Consider the following 21,120-nt stretch of genomic DNA (forward strand, 5'->3'; position numbering starts at 1 on the left):
TTCAGATTCTAAATGTTATAGGAAAGATATTCCTATTTCACCTTCAGATCTCTACAAAGGTATGATACTGAGTGAACTGTTGAAATCCAGAAATCCAGAGAGAGAGGGAGGGAGGGAGGGAGGGAGGCCGACAGAGAGGGAGGGAGGGGGAGAGAGAAGGAGAGGGAGAGAGAGCACTCACTATTTAACAAAACTTCTCCTTAGTTCAGACACATGGACAGGTAATGGGTTTGAAAGGCAGTCCTCACAATTTCATTTATAGATCCATAATCAATAAAAATTAGCTTCACCAGTTTGGTCCCTCTTGTTTAATCCCTGTTCTTAACTTGTACGGAGAAAAAAAAGCTGTCAAACCATAAGCTCCTTGTGCCAAGAAGTATTTCTGATCTATTGAGTCCAAAATGGGAAGTCAAGTGGTTGCTATTATTATACTTTCCTTGCGTGTCAATGTTTCTTAGAATGAATACAGACAATTTTCTGAAAGTGTGATATAGATTGGATTAATTTTACAGGGCACAGATCTCCGAAATATACACATGCATTTTGCTTTCTAACTCTAAGAATTTCAATGTATTCTTTTCTTCTCTAAAAAAAAGTATTTTAAATGCAAATGGAAAGCCCATTTCTTTAAACTACATAATATTTAATCAATATTGAGTTATTTAATATTTGAATAATGATTTATATATGATAGCAATGATTATATATGAAATCAATGAAATATACATTTCAAATGAAAAGTGCTTTTGAAAATTTTAATCCACATCAGTGAGAAAGGTTGTTCTTTTATGGAAGGACTGAGATGGACCAATTAGCCACTACCCCCACCCAAAATTCCTGCTCTTATACCTGGGCTCTTCAATATACACACTGATGTCTCCTTAAATACCTTCGCTACTTATTTTGTTGATTGCTTCAACTTCCATGCATCATCACCACCACCACCACCACCACCACCACCACCACCACCACCACCACCACCACCACCATCACCACCATCACCACCACCACCATCACCACCACCACCATCGCCACCACCGCCATCACCACCACCGCCACCACCGCCACCACCGCCATTGCCACCACCGCCATCACCACCACCATCACCACCACCACCACCACCACCATCACCATCACCACCATCACCACCACCACCATCACCGCCACCACCACCACCACCACCATCACCACCACCACCACCATCGCCACCATCGCCATCACCACCATCACCACCACCGCCACCACCGCCATCGCCACCACCGCCATCACCACCACCATCGCCACTATCACCATCACCACCATCACCACCACCACCACCACCACCACCATCACCACCATCACCATCACCACCATCACCACCACCACCACCACCATCATCCTCATCTTTATATAGTGCTTTAGTGTTTACAAAGTTCTTTAAAATGTTATTTTTTCCCTTTATAACAACTGTGTGAAATAGGTGATATTATTATTCCCGTTTTCCTGATGAGGAAGTAGAAGCAAATAGAGATTAAGTGACTTGACCAAGGCCACATAGCCATCAAGTTTCTGAGATAGGATTTGAATACAGGGCTTCCTCCCTCCAAGTTTGGCACTTTCTCCACTGTTCCACCTATTTGTCTAATGGCATTTTAGCCTCCATGGTCTCCTTGGCTGGTTCATCATCCATACTCTACTCTTTATACTCTTGATGTCATTATTAAACTGAGATGTGTATAAATCTTGATTTGAAGTACGGAAGGGCAGAAGTCTGGTCCTTGATAGACTGAATGTTACTACATGGAGATAGGTGCTAGGCAAAGATTTTAGAATGCATGACTAGCCAGGGAGGATTTGCATGCCCTATTTTTAGGTAAGCCCTGTGTATATAAAGCCTTTGAAGAGATGAATGTTGTGACATATGGGGCCACTAACATATCAAAGTGCCAAATGTGATCTGGTGTCTGATATTTGTGCCTGGGATGTGAATTCTGTGGTACCTGAACACTCTTTCCTCCCCTGTCTGTTCTTGAGTAGTGGCAGGAACACCTTCATGATGAATGCCTTGGAGAAATGATATTGAACAAGAACTAAAGGTATGGCCCATGTAGACTCAATGTTCATTTCCCAGAAGGTACCCTACTATTAAGATAATGGGGCAAAAGTCAGAAATATCTAATGGCAATATCCAATTGGAAATATGTAGCACTGTGTCAGATCATAACTGTTTTAAACAGAAGGTACAAGAAAACAGTTGCTACTCCCAAAGGTCTAGTCTTCCATTGACATGAAAGCACTACATGATGATGTGAGGGTGCCAAGAAAACATTCTGGAGCTGTTATAAAATAAATTCTATTGGCCTTAAATGGCAAAGGATGCATGTAGGATGTATGAGATCTATGCCTGAGCTGTTCAAAGCAAAGGTCTCTAGTTTGATCCTGTTCACTTGGAAGGTATAAAGAGTAGCATGTATTTGTAGCTTGTGAAGCTACAGGAGGGAGAGAAAAAGAGTATGAACAATAACCTGGTGGTACCGTAGGCAGGCATGAGAGGTAGTCTGAATCCATCCTTGGATTCATAAAGAACTGGACTGTAGCCCTGCATCTGACCTGTGCTGACTGTATCATATAAACAGAGCTCTTAACCTCTCATTCCCTCAGGTAACTCTTCAGAGTTGCTGCTGATTTATGAGGAGCTATTGATGTGTCTTGGTGGTAGAAGTTTCCATAAGCAAAACTCCCAGTGAGGAATTTCCATCATTTCAAATCTCTCCACCATTCTGGATCAACAACACTAGCGAAAGGTACTTAGATCTTTTCAGCTAGTAACTTGAAAGGTATGGATGCCAAGGTTTTGTGGAGAGGAATATTTCTTCTCATTGCTTCTCTGCTAGGATAATTCTGGCTGAGGTTGATGTTCGAAGAATGACTCTGGGCAAGTCACCTGGGCCTCAGTTTCCTCGTTTGCAAAATAAGAGAGTTGAACTGGATGGTCTCTTAGGTCCCTTCTAACTCTAGTTCCTAGATTTTATGAATACATCCTATGATTTCTTTATATATATCTGTCTATATTTTTAGCAAACAGAAAATGTTGGGTTTGACCAAGTAAAGAAACACGCATATTATATGACTAGATAACTACCAGAAAACTATCAGCTTAACTTTAGACTTGCATATTTTTAGTATTCACACATAAAAGAAAAAAAAGTGATGATCACAATCACACATGCTACCAAGCAGCATGGGTGAGCTGAGTAAATGGACAGTAAGAGTCCTTTGAATAGATCAATTTTCTCTGACGTATAAATTTGGGAAGTCCTAAAAACAAAAATTGCAAACACACTCTTCAAGGAGAATCCAATTAATGAAATAGCAAGCCTTATTGCTAACATATATACATAGCACTTCAAATTTTAAGCACCAGAAGAAAGTATTTTGAACTCTTCTCAAAAGCAGATTTTCTATTTCTTTTTACTTCTGAGTATTTCCACACACGTACAAATTCTTGCCACTTCAACATTGTTTTACTATTCTACAGGGAAAGATAGAGAATTTCATGAAAGCATAGACAATATCATGGGATACACTACTTCATTTTGAAATACACCACAGTGCTACTCTTTGACTGTTTGCTTGCTCTCTATGTGTCTTTGCACTTACAGCTCCTTCATTTACTGGCAAAGAGAAGTATTCATTTTAGTCAGCACTATAGAAGACAATATTACCAAAAATATGCCCCTAATACCGTATTTCTTACATTCCTTTAGCAATCTTGGCAGTTTATTTCTCACTGCTGAGGCAATAAGGATTTTTATCAACAAAAGATAACTTTATCTTTCAGAAATCATGATGGAATTGAGTTCCAAGTTATAGTTTATTGGTTTTTGTCAGAAACATGTCACTAATGATACAGCACATATAGGATAGGCAGGCTAAATACTTAGGATTCTTTTTGTTGGATGTGATCAAATAATCAGACTCTTGTACAGAGCCTTCTGCAAGTTGGTATGGCAGAGTTAAGAACTAGATTTCTACTTATCTTTAAAACTTTTTAATATACAAAAGTTTTTGGTACCAGAGTTCTATAGAGCAAAAAGAATCAATTGTAGATTTAACTTTGCAAATTCAACTACACATACTAGACACTGCTGCTGTTCCCAGCACATACGTACAAAGATCATTGATTCAGAGTTGGAAAGGGCATTCTAGGTCATCTAGTCCAACTTTTTAATTTTATCATAAATGCGGAAATTGAGTCCTAAAAAGGTGAAGGAGCTAGCACAAGTTTACACAGGTAAAGGTTGGTTTCCTTTTTTCAAAGCTAGTGCTCTTTCTACAAAGAAACGAAGAAAGAAAATAACGAATTGTATGAGGTTGTACCACTGACCACTCCACTCATTGAGTGTATACCCTAGTCCGAGTAAGAGAAGAAGACTTGAATCTACTTTTCCTTCTTTTGGTTTCAGTTCAGTCATGCTTTATGTAGTATGAGCATCTCTGTTTTTCTGTGTATGATTCTTTACTCTCTTTTTCATTGTACCCATAGGCTGTATTTAGTACTCAGGCTAGTTGAGCTAAGGAGGAAAATCTCAGTTGTAGGACACCTAACCTGTGTCCTCTCTGACTTCCTTGTATCCCCTCTTGCCTCATGATGAAGCAAGAAGAAGAAACAGTTATTAAGTTGTATGGTGACCAGATAAAAATAATTAAAATTATGTATGAATCCCTTTCACCATCATTTTTACCCCAATCATCGGTGTTCCTGTCAGCTAGGTCTGTATCTGGTTGTGTTTTCTTCAATTTGAACAGAAGTTCTACTTGTTGCCTCTCTCTTGAACAAAAACCTAGCTGGATCCTGTGAAAAACTAAATTCACATGGCAATTGTTTCCACGGCAACCGTCTCAGCTCCATCTGCTCTCTGATAAAGACTGCCTTCTTTTAAAGAGTCCCTACTCCCTTTCTAGCAACCAGCATTTAAAAATCCTGACTTATACCATGTGGGTGATTTCAGGGATTTTCAAACATAATTTTGACAATACTGGATTTTTATCTTACATTCTTACATGCTGACTAGCTGCCATTAGATACTGTTTCCCTGCATATTCAAAATAGCTTGAAGAATCCTTTAATATGTGGAAAGAGAAGATACACTATTTCCAGATTGTGATTCTTGAAGGGAGGAGGAGGAAAGGAAAATATCAGAGTTAAACACTGACGTCACTCTCTCTTCATTTGGTATTATTTCCTGGTTTGCTTAATGGTGAAGGTAATGTAAATATAGGTACAACCTGAGACAACTGTGAGGTGATGCCTGATTATCAGTTTATTTTGTCACTTGCAATATCTGTTGCTTGTTATCTAAATGTTGGAATTCTCTGCATTTTCCCCCAAATTACTATTGCCCACACACCCCCAATTCCCTATGATATTTATATAACCATGTAACCCTGCCAACAGAAGAAACAGCTTCAGTCATACGTCTGTTCATATCTCCAGGCCAAGTTTTGTTTCCTCTTCCTTTCCTTTATGCATGATTTAAAAAATATTCGTTCTGGCTATGGAACAGTTTTGTTGGTGAAGGCAGGCAAAATGACAACTGGATTTTTTTTTAGGGTATTACCATTGGAATTAGGTGTTAAGTGACAGATAAAATTGGGAGAGGTCATTTGTTTCAATCAAGAGCAGTTAAATAATGTTTTGTAAGGATATATATATACTTGCCTCAAAGGGTTGTTTTTAAGGGTCAAAGGAGATAATGCCTATAAAAGCTTTGCAAATATAAACGTGCTTTACAAATGTCTTCTATGTTTTGTTGATGCATGAATGGATGAAAAAGCATTTATTAAGGGCTTAGAGTATACTAAACAACATGCCAAACAAACAAACAAACCCTAGGGGTAGAAATACAAAAGAAAAGATAGAAAAGACCTGTCCTCAAGGGGCTTTTATTCTATTGGGGGAAACTATACACATAGGAGAGTAGCAGCTAAGACTGAACAACTTGGTAAAGATGATGACATTTTACTGATTAACCTTTTTGTAAAAGGCAAATAATACATAGGAATAATTATAATGGCACATGTAAATGATATGGTAATAGGTTAAATTTTATTTTACTAGTAACCAAGTCAGCAACATAAAACTTCTGTAGATGTATGACTTTACAGATTGTACGTTTAGCATTTTCTCAGTTCTTACAGTTTCATAATAGATTTCTTTCACATTCGACTGTGATTTGTGTAATATTTTCTCACACATCATTTCTATATGCAGTGTTGACTAAATCAATGGTAACTTCCTTTCAAGTATGTTCCTAGAGAAATAATGAACATGTGTGATCATCAATGTATATCAGACACATTGTTTCAACTCATAGAAAATGAGCTCCTTGAAGTCAAATACTTTTATTTTTGTGTGTCTCTTCAGTGTCTGATATACAGGAGGTACTTCATAAATGCTAGTTAATTGGTTTATTGATAGAGCCAATCACTTATTGATGATCCACGAAATATGGATGGAGATGAGAGGTACATTTATGTTTAAATGATCTAGTTAAAAGAGTGGATGAGTTCTACTCTCAAATTACCATCTATAAACAAACAAGAAACATCCTAAACATTGCCTGTTTTGATGGTAAAACTTTTATCGAAAATGAAACATTAAATGAGGATGGAAAGTGATGTGTAAAAGGTACATTTTATGGTGGCTCCTGGAACCCTCATTTACTTGTTTCTTTCATTCCAGACTGAAACATCCTGACATAGCAGTCTTTGTACTCACGGAAAATGGATGCCTTTTCCCAATATTCTGGAAGGGCTGTACATATATATGCTTTCAGGTTGCTATCTGAAGGACTAATAGGGAGACAACATGAATGTTTGAAAGATTAGATCAAGTGACAATGAGGTCTATTGCCTAAATCAGTGGTTCTCAATGTGTGGTCCAGGCTCCTTTGGGAGTCCTTGAGACCCTTTCAGGTGATCTTCAAAGTCAAAACTTTTCACAATAATACTAAGATCTTTTCATGTCTAATATGGTTAAGTATTGATAGATATCTCATATAAATAAAAGCTCTTCAGGAAAGGGTTCTCATTAACTTTTAAGAGAATAAAAAAGGTCGTGAGACCAAAAAGTTGGAGAACCACTGACTTAGAGAAATGCAACCACGACTATTTTTACAAAGCAATGGTCCTTCCTAACTAAATCAATGAAGTGAGAAGAGTATGCCTGATTCTTTCCGGCTGACTTCTTTCGACTCCACCCTGAGCTTTATCCATTTATGCAATACCTATACATTGGTGATACACTTCTTGAAAGAATCGATTTTGCTCCCCTGCATGTCTATGGATCAGTGTCAACCTCCGATGATTTCTTGCTATTTAACAGTTTTTCTTTTATTTTTCTTAGACATGCTAAAGTTTCTTAGCAATACTTTGGATTACTAAACCCATTAAAAATGAAAAGGGATGAGAGAAATGGTGACAGAGAATGCCTATTACTTTTACATACCTCTAATTATACTTCAGTCCACTATTTAAAACAAAATAAAAGGATATGACATGTGCATTGAAGTGAGAATGCAGAAATAAAATTTAAGAGGAGAAAGAAGCCACATAATATGCTGCCAGAGGTTCATGTTTTACATAAAGCTGCAGTTGAGACTTCACAAAAGAAATCTCTGCACTTTTTATTTCTGGTTCAGAGGATTTACATGCTCTTTCTAATGATCTGGGCCTTCAGCACTGGGTAATGTCTCCCAGTCCCCAGCTTAGTGCTCATGCAAAATTGAAGCACTTTTGAGGCAGTTTAGGAGCAGCTGATGAATCTCAATGTGCAGGCAAAAGAAATAATGGCTGTTTAGTACTTTGCTGGGAGAAGCTTAAGAAATCTGGGGGAAAATCTATTGAACTGAAGCCATATGGGAAGCAAACAGAAAGCTGCTGAATTTTGAACACCATGTTTATATTCCTATTGTGTAGCAGGACTAAGAAAAAATATAATGCAATATTCTTTCCTAAAAGGGGACAATTATATAGTGAGCTTGTCTTTTTCAATTGTTTAAAATATTTTGTCTTTATATTCCCAGGAAAGTGGGAATAGGCAGTTCAGAGTAAATATATCCAGAAGAACTGCAATGTTTCCATGATGTAAAAGCCATCATGGTTCAGGGGCTGACAAAGATAATGCCACAAATGAAAAAGTGACTGTCGGGTCACCAGGGGCTTAGATGTGGATTTTTTTCTTTGGTCTGTGATCCTGCGCAATCATGCCCTTAATGTGGGGCTTAGGTGTGATAAAGGCAATAGGGAAATGCCTTTCATTCATAACTGACTACACTCCAATCTCAGATCACCAGTTGCCTGCTGGACATCTCCATTTGCATCTCAAACTTAACATGAAAACAGAACTCATTCCCTTTTCCCCTTGAAACCTTTCCCTGCTCCTAATTGTCCCATGTCCATTCAATGTAATATTATCTTTCCTGCTACCCAGGTCCAAACCATTAATCAATGTTGACTCTTTCCTCCTCTTCACCTCTCACTTTAGCCTTTACCCATACTCTCTTCTCACTTCCCACACCACCTGTTACCAGATAAACACAATAGTTAAGGTCCCCACCCAAGTCTATAATGATGTGTGTGTGTGTATGTGTGTGTGTGTGTGTGTGTCCAACAAATGGGAATGTTTGCAGGTAGGCTTTTCATCACTAGGATAATTTAATATAACTGTACAATATCACTGAGGCTGCTGTTACAGAAGTCACATATATCATTTATTCCTGCCAATTACATCAGAGATATGTTATTTATTCCCCAGAACTTTCCTCACAAGGAACATTCTCCTGAGTTTTGTTTTCCTGTTAACTTTTAATTGACTCTTAATAGTAGAGTTTCACTTCTACTCCGAGGAGACTATTTTTCCATGCTCATAAATTTAATAGATAGGGGAAGAGGAAGGGACATTCAAGAAATAACCAGAAAAAAAGAGAAATAAGCAGGAGGTAAAAGCTATGTAACTGCTCAGGGGTCTGATGAATACACACTGATCATATCACCAATGACTGAGAAAACCATGAAGCTGTACTTCTACTTGTCAGTTTGTCTGTTTTCTGTCCATGGTCTATACTGAATTCTAGCTGTCGTTTCCCCCGTGATACTGAGACTTCAAAGAATCATATCTCATAACATGCTAACATTCTGAACACAGTTAAGGATAGGTCTTTCACCTGACTTATTCCTAATCTTTGGATATAATATTTCTTACGTGATGTTTTTTGCTTTGTCAGTCCTTGGTTTTGTATGGAACAATAACCTCATACGTGCTTCTTTTATTCCACTCCTATCCCCATCCCAATCCAGGCAATACTCTGCAGAGTAGACTTTCCCTTGAGGACCTGGTGGTTTCTGACTGGAATAATCTTATGTGTAGTGAAGTATACTGCTAAGAAATATACACAACATATATTTGTATCCAGGTTCACTGACTGTGAGATTTATCAATGAAGGAATTATCTTTGGGTATTTGTCACATAATAATGAGCAGATAATAAGACAATAATACATATTTTTTAAAAAAGTGATGCATCAATAATTGGGAAAATAATTTTGAATGAGACAGTTTTATAGTTATGTATATATATATATATATATATATATATATATGTTCTACATACACATCATACTGGTCTAATGGGGGTACAATTTCATCTCATTCTACTCTTCTCCTACCCTCCCAAAGGAAAATGAAGTTGGAAATGCACAATTACTTGCATTAATCTGCATTCAAGCAGCCATAAGGGCTGGACAAAAAACTGTACAGGAAGACCAAAAGATGATACTCAAATTTGGATCACGACTTCCATTTCTGCGGTGGGATCTATTTTCTTTGGCTGAAACCATCTTAAATGAAAAACTTAGTCCTATACTTTAATTATTATACAGAAATTAACACATATATTTCACTAGAAAAAGAAATTCACTCCAGACCCTTTGTACATATCCGCTGGAGTTAAATTTACCCTTATCTTGGCACCTGACTACTATTTATTCTTATTTAAAATCAATACACCAAAAGCCCTTATGAGGAAACTGTCTATAGTTGCTATTTATAAGAGTATCAGAGCCTTGTGATAATAGAAGACTGATTTTCTTCTATCAACATAAAGCCCTCTCCTTGAATAGGGACACACACAGATACGTAGACACACAGACACATACGCCTAAAGCGATTCTAAATGGGGAATAGGAGTAGAATTTGTGTTTATGTGTAACATAAAGGAATACAAATGATACAACCACATGTGGCCATCAATCCAGCCAAACGGACCCGTGCCTGAAATGCACTCTCCTCTGACCTCCTCTTCTTAGAATTCCTGGTTTTTTTCAAAGTTTTCAAGCTTCACTTCCCCCAGCTACTAGTACTTATCTACTTGTTTTGGACACATTTTAAAATATACTGATATCTGTACAGGCTCCACCCCCTTTCAATCCCCCAGCATCTAAGTTTTTCAAGGAAAAACTTTCATTTTTGTCATTGCTCTCCAGAGAGCTAGCACATAGTAGGACCTTAATGAACATTTATTAATCGATTGAAATAATATGCTCATATTAATTAAGACTTTATTTTCTGGGGCAAAGTAAAAGTTTGTATATTGATTTTTAATTTAAAATTGATTTAAACTTTAATTTTAGAGAAAATTGTATTTCTTACATTAAAAATATCCACAGCTATGAAATTTCCAAAGAGTTCTGCTTTCCTATAATGAAGTCTAGTTCACCAAAATTACGTAATAAAGTCAATGTGTAATATTACTTCCTCAACCCGTTGCCAGTAATACTTTCAGCCATGTGTTCTATAAATACAGACTATTAAAATGTTCAAATCAACATCCTATTCAAATGTAATTACATAGTATGACATGCATGATGTCACTCAGTATATATTTATGTACTTGTGTGTATATATGAGAGCTATGTAGAAGAATCATGAAGAAACTAAGCAAAAATTATCTAAATATGTAATTTTCTATAGAAACTGATCAAGGAATTGAACTGCCATCTATTTCTGCTTCTGCTTCTGTTTACCCTGGACAGAAAGAGAGGCTCAGATACAGAAAATGTCGACTCCTTAGATAAGGATGATGATTCATGGACATGAGAAAGAGTAAGTAAAAAAAGTCAGCTGTAATAAAAGGGGATTTTATCTTGATTTCCTGTTATGACTTACTGTTAACCACTCTTATCTTGGTTTATGATGTTACCAGAAATACTCAATGAAATTATGGTCTTGTGACTACCTGGATGTACTTACCACTTTTCTATTTATATATAATCCACTGATTTCCAGATTGGAAAAAAAAATGCTTCTGTGGTGAAAAGGAACTAATACACATTTATCTTTGCTGGTACAAAAGTATATTACTATTTAACTTCAATCCTTCAGGAGAGGTGAAATCCCCACCGATATTTTTAAAAATTAAATGAAATCTAAAGAATTTTAATAATGACTTGGTAAAATATAAGTAGTACTCACAAACTTTTCTTTTATGGATTATACATAAATATTTTTCTTATCATCTGAAAGTAAATTGACTTTATTTTGTTAAAAGTTAGGAAGAATCCTTGCAAGAAGCAATGAGAAAACTCACCAGGCAGTATAATAGATAAAGACCATCTCAGATATTTATTTGGCCCAGTTCAAGTCACCTAACTGTTCTGTTTCACTTTTCTCATCTGTAAAATGGTAATAATAAAGCCTACAGGGTGGTGTGGAGGATTAAATGGAAAAAACGTACTTAAAGTATTCTGTAAGCCTTGTAATGTTATGTAAATTATTATTGTTAGTAGGAGTAGTAGATCGCCATCATCATTACAATGGTATATACAATAGTATCTCTAAGTAAGTCTGTAATGAATATTTTCATAGAATATTATTATATTATCTTCCTGTATTACTCAAAATGATTTAAAAAAATATTCCAAATTAGTCCGCCATTCACCATCTTAAGTCTCTCTTTACCTTAAATTCAAAAGATGGGCCAGTATAAATATTTGATGGGATATTTTCTTTTTACCCTAGTGAACACATATCCACCAATCAACCAATCAATCAAAATATGTATATTAATACCCAGTGGGTACAAAAAGATAAAAGTGAGAGTCCCTGCCCTCAAGGAGGTCACATTTGTCTTGGGGGATATATGTTCACAGACAAGTAAATATAGGATATCAAAAAATAATAAGGGTGTTGGGGATGGAGGACACACTGATGCCTGAGAAAAATCAAGACTGGCTGCTAGATCTCAGCTGATCTGAGCCTTTATAATGCTAGATTCTAAGCGAGTACACAAAGCCATCCCCTTCCTTTTTCCTCTTTAGGTCACCTTTTACAAAGTAATAATAGCTTAGTATTTTAATGCAAAGTTCTTGGTCTAATCAAAATAAGAAACCTTATCAGTCTTTCTTTAACTATCAATTTCAAAAGAATGTTCTACTAGAAATCTTATTACAGATCATTCTTATCAAAGGACTACCCAGTTTCTAAAAGGAAAAGCCTGATTACGCCAGGAAAGACTCCTCTGGGAATCTGACTAGGGTAAGAGGAAGAACGTCCTTGATTAATTCAACTAAGAATGTCTTTGATTAATTTAACTATGAAAAGCATTTGTGGAGCTTATCTTTGACTTGGTTAAAAAATAAGAGAGAGATTCATTGGAGGGAGGGGTCAAAGGAGGAACTGAATGGTTTTAGGAAAATGATTCTTCAGGGTGCTCTAAAATTAAGTGACAATAGTTCTGGTGGATGAATCCAAATGAATGCTTAGAATTTGTCTGCCTGTTTGAACTTGATTATCTAGTTAATCTTTTTTCTTAGACCCTATAACTTGTTACTGGAAAGACTTAGGAGACAAATTTTCAAAAGCGCCTCTTTTGGATTCTTTCTCTTCAGTGTGAGATGCCTAGAATAATAATTATTTAATTAAAAGTTGTTTCCAGATTTGTTCCCAAACTGTTGGATATTGAATGTTTCTTCCACAATCCCAAGAAGTGTGGGAGCGCTTTCAAAGCATGGAGAAACAAAGGCATGGAGGCAGGAGTGGAATGAACTACTTTCCTAGTTTCTCACAAATGAAATGAGGGTTCCAGAGTGCCCCTTTGGCTCACAGAAAGGAAAAGAAATAGGGAGAAATATGAAAGAATCACAAAAGAGGTTTATTCAGAGTAAAGATGGCCGGTGGCCCCTTTCCCAGCATGTAATTTGCATATGGTAGACATGAAGACACAGCAGGTGATAGGAAAACAGAAATCTCAGGACTTTTTGGTGACTATGGGGCAAATATGTACTGCCTGGTTTTGGTACAGTCAGCAAAAATATGGGTTTTATGGCCATGAGACAGAGGTAAGGCGTGTCACTAAAGAGAAAATGCTTTTGACCAGAAGAGCTTACCTGAATTTAGGGTGTACAGAAAAGCTCTATTCTGAGAGCTGATCTCAAGAGAGATGACATTGGTTGCAGGGGGAGCCTTCAGAGCCTTCAGGGCTCTGTCCTGTGGCCCTGGGGAGAGTGTGCCCTAGGTTACAGTGAAGTGTATTGTTCTTGCCTCAACTCTCTCTGTTCAGCAGATGTTTCTAATTGAGTTAATGGACTGGGAGCACACAAGGGTGGGAGTATTTCCCATACCAGGGAAAATTTGAGCCAATAGGTTATTGCAGGGCAGCCTCCTCTTCTAGGGACACCCCCTATCCCCAAACCTGACTGTGTGTGAGTGTACAAAGAATGTGGAGGAGGTCCATATCTGAGCTACATTTCCATTAGGCTTACCTTTCTATAATCGGTACTTGTTTAAAATAGAGAACTTTAATCACCCAAATGGGAAAATGTTGTACTTGGGCTGAGATACTTGTGACTCTGGCTGTTCTCAGAAGCATGAGCTTTAACAGACAAAAAAGTTGTTTCTGGAAAAACTGATACGTGCCCAAACTACAAAGAGAAAAAGATCAGAGTATGGAGAAGTCACGATTAGCTGACGTAGGCTGAGTTAGATTTTTCTTTCTCTGATAAATGCCAGATAGTAGTCCTGTTTTCACTACATGCTGTCTTTGAAGTTATTTAGTTATTCTGTTGTTTGCATTATACTTGCACACAGATAGCATGTTGTTAGTGACTGCAAGTGTGATGATAATAAAATAGGAAGGAAAGAAAGAAAAATTAACCTTGGCATGACCAAGGAGTAGTGAAAAGAATACTGGATATGAAGTTGAGATCAAATTTCCAATCCACATTTAGATCTGTATAATTTGAGAGAAATCACTCTATCTCACCTGAGTTTCCTCATCTATAGAATGGGTAATGCTTTGATTACCTATCTTACAAGATTATTGAGAGAAGACTTTGGAAATCTTAAAATGGCATAAAAATGTGAAATAGTATTTAAAATCACAAAGAAACATCAAGTTTCTAAACTCTGCTCCTATCAGAATTCAGAATAAAAAAAAAACTTTTTACAGAAGAAATTGATCATTTTGAGTAGAAAGCTCTAAGGCTTTGATTTGAAAATTTTCCAATTCAAGCAGCCTTGGGATTCATGTACAGATAGAAATTCAGTAGAGTCAGCTTAGGCTTTTACTCGAAATGTGATAGCCCCTGGAGTGCTCTGCAAGTAGGTTTGAGTTTTCTGTAACTTCCAAGGCAGGACTGTTTCAACAGTTTAGCACGATGCAGTAACACAGCTCCTTTTAATACCATCCCCAGAGTCACTAGGTGAAGAGCTAACTGAAAGTTTCTGGCCTAGCATCAATAAGTTTTGCAATTTTCTAATTCTTATATTCTTTATAAACCTAATAAAGGGAATTGTTGGAGCCAATAACAGTTGCCATTTCATTAGTGCTTGACAATATGTAAAATACTTAGCATCCTTTCTCATTTGATCTCCATAATCACTCTGTGAAATAAGTTTTATCACCCCATTTTATAGGTGAATAAACAGGCTCAGAACTTGTCTATTGTTGTCACATCAATAATTAATGATCGGTGATAGGATTCGAATCCTGATTTTTCCTTACCTCAAGTCAAGTGCTTTCTCCATTACACCACAATATCCATCTAGAATGAGAATCATTCTGGGGGAAGGAATCATCTTTGTTTAGTTTACTTTATGTGATTTGCTATAGTTTGATTGCAATGGGCATTATTGCTTCCCATGTCTATCTCTTAATCAATTAACATAAGCATTTGGCAGCTTGTTGGTGTAGGGAATAGAAGTTCTGCTTCGTACCCTTACTAGCTATATGCCCTTTTCTAACTCCAGCCCCAACTCTCTCTACTCTGCCACCTGATGGCAAGGGAGAGAAGATGAAGTCTGTTTTCTATATTTGATTATGATATGCCAAAGAATCATCTAAATGGAGATTTCCAGCAGGTAGCTGCAGTATTGGGTCGAGGAGAGATCAGGCTTAACACATACATATGGAAGTCATTTGTATAACAGTATAAAGGATATACAAAGCCAAAAAGAAAATCTCTTCCCCTGTAGGATCATAGACTTAGAGCTGCAAGGGACTGTAGAACGTACCTATTTCTTGATCTTGGTCTTGGGCTAGTCTATCCGGAATGGCTTAACATTATAATTGCTAGACTGTAATTGTTCTGAAAGGTATTTTTAAATGTTGGTGTATTCATGATGTGCACATAATATTAATGAATGGAAAGGGCACATGGGAAATAGAATGTTTTCCAGACCAGGAAATGTCTTTCCCTGTGGATTATCAATGTAACATGAAGATAATGGTGTAGGCATTAAATAACAGAAGTATGTTATTTTTTCAAATTCCAATCTTCCTGTAGAGGAGTTCTTATTACTACTAGCAGCCACTCAAATCCAAAATTCCTTTCCCAATCTTACTTAGCAGTTCTGGTTTCTTCCTCCCCCTACCCACTGTTAAAAGTGTGTGCTTTTGAACTCTGCACAAATAAATGAGCTGAAACAAATAAAACTCAGTCCACTTGAGACTTCCAAGACATCTGGTAGAGTTATTTTTTTGAGTAATTAGACCAAGTGGTGGTACAATTCCCCAAAGTGGACTACCCTCCTGCCTGATACCCAGCTATTTCTGCAGTCATCAGCTTGCAATAAACTCATGTATTTCTCTGACATACAACCCAAATGGCACAGAATCCCAAGTTTTATAACCACGACAAATATCTACTGTAATCTAGTTTTGCATATTTAAGTTTATGGTGCATTTATATGTACCAGACATTTTTCAGGAAAGTTTTTCTTTGTTCCCCTGGCTTCTCTTCTTCTATAGTTGAACTCCTTGCATTTACCTTTATGCAGTTAGCACGATTCAACATCTGAGAGCAAAATAACCCTTAGGTACATGCCACTGCTTTTCTCTGGTTAATCCAGTTTTGAACCAACCTGTATTAATTGATTTTTAAATTTAGGGGAAAAAATGAGCTGATTGGGAAACACTGTGAGCAAAGATTGTCCAGAAGCACTCCTCTGATCTTTGTCATAATTCATCTGGGGAACAGTTTATTGACTATGTTTTGAAATTCAGCACTATAAAACTGCAAGCCTGGGAGGAATTCTTGTGAGTTCATTTAGTCAATCTCCTTGCCTTTAGGCATGATCACATTTAAACCATCCCAGGAAAGTATCTCTCTAATTTAAATGAACTCCAGAAGGCTATTCCACAACTTCCCTTGATCACTCATTATGAAGTATTACGAAATTTAAATCACTGTCAGGAAAGTTGTCCTTATCTACAACTAAATCCTGAGGGAGTCCCCTTCATCTAATCCTAACCCTGAAGAATTGGTCTTTTGATGATCATATGAACGGTAGCATATGGTCAAGGGAACTCAATCAACACATGAACAAAAAATGTGGCTTGGGTACCACTAACCACAGAAGTGTGTATGGTTTTGGTTATTACTTCTAAGCCTCCTGTATACTGGTTCTTATTACCATGAGCAGTCACACAATACAACTAATTCCTTCCCTGGTCTTTGAACAACTATGGTTTCTTCCTTTTCTCATTTACTGTTGAAACCAAAGTGACCAAACTATCTTGAAGGATATTGGGGCTACCTCTACTCAACATGGATCCCATCCCCTTCGTTACTCCAACTACCATAGTACCTGACACCTCTTTAGTTAGTTCTCCTTAGTACCTGTTTGGGTAGTTAAGTGGTATAGTGGATAGAGTACTGAGTCAGGAAGATCTGAATTTAAATCTTACCTCAACTGTGTAACCCTGGGCAAGTCACTTTAATCCCTGTTTGTTTCATTTTCCTTAACTGTAAAAGGAGGAAAATAATATATCTATTTCCTAGGGTTGTTGTGAGGATCAAATGAGATAGTGATTATAAAGCACTTAGCACAATGCCTGGCACTTAGTATATCTGTATAAATATTAGCTATTATTACCTTCAGGTCATGGATGGGGCACTGAGGTTTTTATGGGGCTCTTAACCTGGGCCAGAGGAATACTAAAGGTCACTTGTGCCAAGGAATTGTAGAATTAAACCTCTACCACCTTTTAAGATAAAAAAAAACCCTTCTAGTTCATATTTTAGAAATGTATGCATATCAGTATCTTTTGCATTTGGTTTCATATGCTCTTGGAAATCACTGGATGATAATAACAGTAGCTCAAATTTATAAAATACACCTCCCCACAGTCCTATAAAGCAGCCATTACAAGAACTCTTCTCCCTAATTTACAGATGAGGAAATAGCACTCAGTTTGTACTAGAGCTATGATTTGCACTCAAGTCTTCAGATTTCAAAGCCACCCTGTTTTTCCTATGCATAAAACTGCCTCTCCATCTTCTTTGTTGCCAGCTGCATCTAAGTGGGATTCAATAACACCAGTAATTGGGGCATTTTGTACAGATCCCAGCTATCATTCCTATTATCTGGGATAGGAGTCTATCAGTAGAGGAGATTTCCTCTACTGGAACAAGGAATTCTCCCTAATTTTGAAATCTCAGATTAGAACCAAAAATATGAGCCATGTTTGAATTTTCTTTGGTTCTTCAGACTAAATCAGGTGATGATCCATTATTCCATTTTGATTCTGCAGTATGTGAGCAGAGATAATCATCACACAAGACCAGATTTTTATCAGCATATGTCTATGTTATAGTTCAACAGTTTAGAGATCAACGTGAAAGCTAGGAAGTAAGTGACAAACGTAGATTGAATTATCTTTTAAATCTTTAGATTTTGGCATCTCCTACTTACCAGAAGTTTCATCTACTCTCTCATCCACAATGTGGTCCTTCTGATGGACCCATTCACTGTTGCACTTGAAGTAAATCTGGGTGGCAGGGCTGGCTTTGCAGTACAGGTTCACTGGCTTGTTTTTCACAATGTAAGCTTCTTCAGGCTCAATAAGGAAATGTGGCAGAGGTTCAGGAGGGTCAGATGGAAAAGTTTCTGGTAGCTCATGGAAAAAGTCATCATCTACAAGAATAAAAATGGGAAAAAAAGAGGTGAGTCACAACATAGTGGTCGTCTTTCCGTTGTTGCTAACATTTAAAAAATGTCCTATTAGGAGCTTAAAAGAAATAGAATCCCATTAGAAGTAAGAAGAAAGATTTAGATAAATGGTCAAAGGGTATGACCAGGTGGGTTTCAAAGGAAGAGTGCGATGCTATCAACAAACACCTCACTCTCATCAGACCGGCAAAGATGACAAAAGAAGGAAATCAAAACATCAGAGGGGCTATGGGAAAACACAGATTAGTGAACCTAGACAAGTGCAGCTCTGAATTAGTCCAATAATTCTGGAAAGCAATTCACAACGATATCCCCAGAATGACTGAATTGTGCGTACGCTCTGACCTGATTTTACCTCTGCTAGGCTGATGCCTCAAAGAGATTAAAGAAAGAGGAAAGGGACCTATGTATACAAAATACTTGTCATAGTTATTTTAGTGACAGCTCCAAATTGGAAACTAAGAGGGTGTCCTCATTCTGGGAAATAACTAAATAAGTTGTGGTATATGCATGTAATGGGTTATTATTATATCATAAGAAATGACAAAATGGGCAGTTTCTGAGGAAGCCACAAAGACCTCTATGAACTGATGCAACACTACAAGAACAGAACTATTCATACAATGATGATTATTGAGAAATATAACTTTGGAAGGCTTTAGAATGTTGATCAATGCAATGATAAACCGTGAGTTCAAAAGAATGAAGATGAGATACTTCACTTATCTTTTGAGAGAAGTGATGAACTTCTAATGCAGAGAGAGACATACAGATTTAGGCATAAACAATGTGGGAATGTGCTTTGCTTGATGATGTATGTTTATGGTGAATGTATTTGTATCATTGTTTTTTTCATTTCTTTTTGTTATTATTGTTGGAATTGTTCAACTGAGGGTCCTTCATGGAAGGGCAAATTATAAATGCACATAAAATTTATTTTTAGGAAAAATAAACAAAGGTTTGGTTTGTATTAAAAAAGATCAAAGTTAATGCCCCAAACACACATATATCAGTATCTATATCTCTATATTTATCTATCACATTCAGGGCAGGGAATTATTGAATCAGCTCTTAAGTTTATTTTTCAGATTCATATTGAGATCAACCACTTTTTAGAAAGTATTGCTACCTAAGGTCTAAGTCCCCTTCTAACTTTACTTCTACAAACTTATCATTCCTCATCACAGACAGGCAGCACGGCTTTGAACGGTCTAATAGAAAAGGATCCCTGAGGGTGACATATCCAGTTGGAAAACCACAAATTAGCATTATCTACATCGTATTGTATTTTTATTAAACATTTCCCAATTAAATTTGAGTTTATTTCTCTTTAAGTTTTGTGGTCTACCTAGTACTGGAATCAGGAAGACCAGGGCTGAAGTATCGACTATAACACATAATGACACTGTGGCCCTGGCACGTGGTTTTTTTCTCTCAAAACTCCAGTCAACTTTCTCACACCATAAATTGTAGAGCAGGTGTTTGGGTAGAGGGAGTTTCCTCATTGGGAGTTCTGTGTATCAGTGAAATTACAGGTGTAGCTTCCACCTACCCCTTAGAAAAGGGGTAATTAATAGTGCATTATTTTATTCAACTATTACTAATCTCACTATTAAATTAAAAACTAGACTAAAATTATATTAACATTAGTTAAGAATATTATTGTCCCCATTTATGAGATCCTTCAGCCATGTCATAAGTGACTTAATTGTGTCCAATCTCTCTCTATTAGAAGTAGGGGACACTCAGACTTTACAATTTATTCTCCATATCAATATAGCAGGCTAACTGGTGTTAAGTAGCTTAACTTGTAAGACAAAGTCATGGGACATGGTTATAATTTAGGTTTCATAAACAGGATATTGATTTACTAGAGGCTAAAAGACTTAAATACAAATAATGAAATATGGAATGTTTCATTATAGTGTCATTGGACCTTGGAGCTCATTCTGGTCAATTCTGGTCCCTCCTCTGGTTGTTGCTGTTTTTAGAGAAGGACGTAGGTGAATTGGACTTCTTTCCACACAGTGACCTGCCCTGAATGACTCCTTTCATGTATGTTGCCAACCAGTTGTCTGACAGTAATGACTTATGATTTTTACCAGTCTTTGCTGGAGGGGGCAAAGAGGCTTCCACTACATCACAAACAAATCATCTGCTAAAAGCAGACACGAAGAACACAAAACATCCTAGAGTGAATTCTTAACACACAAATTTAAATGTCATTTCAGAAATGAATTATGGTCATTTTTCTTCTTTGATTTGCTTGGCTTCTGTCAGGGCATCATTTTCGCCTCTTTAGTGGTGAGCGCTAAGGCCAAGAGCTGTCAGTTTGCTAAAAAAAATAATAACCTAGCTTTATTTCTGGTAGCAAGACAAAGTCATCCTAAATTATTTCATTCTACTCACAATGGGAAAAAGATGAGGGATAGTAACTATTGACAGATCTATCACCAAGAATTCAGCATCTTGAAGTCCTTATCTGGTCTCCTGTATTTGGCTTTTTGAAGCACTTACATATTGTTATATACGATGATGGACAGTGGTAATGATCAATAAAGCACTAAAAATATCAGACACATATATCAGAGAAATAGTCTTCTTTTTCTTGTCCTTAAGAGAATTACACA

The 21,120-nt window shown here is 36.9% G+C and overlaps 1 protein-coding gene across 2 annotated transcripts in view; it reads right to left on the reverse strand.

Annotated features, from left to right (window-relative positions):
* Window positions 1-21,120, reverse strand: part of UNC5C (unc-5 netrin receptor C) — a 396,611-nt gene that overhangs the window by 152,758 nt on the left and 222,733 nt on the right. For both annotated transcript variants that reach the window (XM_072622972.1, XM_072622971.1), the window contains exon 2: window positions 18,233-18,454. In XM_072622972.1, coding sequence (XP_072479073.1) covers window positions 18,233-18,454 — 222 coding nt within the window. The remainder of the gene's footprint in view (window positions 1-18,232; window positions 18,455-21,120) is intronic.

Source organism: Notamacropus eugenii, chromosome 7, assembly GCF_028372415.1.
Source record: "Notamacropus eugenii isolate mMacEug1 chromosome 7, mMacEug1.pri_v2, whole genome shotgun sequence".
Classification (NCBI taxonomy): domain Eukaryota; kingdom Metazoa; phylum Chordata; class Mammalia; order Diprotodontia; family Macropodidae; genus Notamacropus; species Notamacropus eugenii.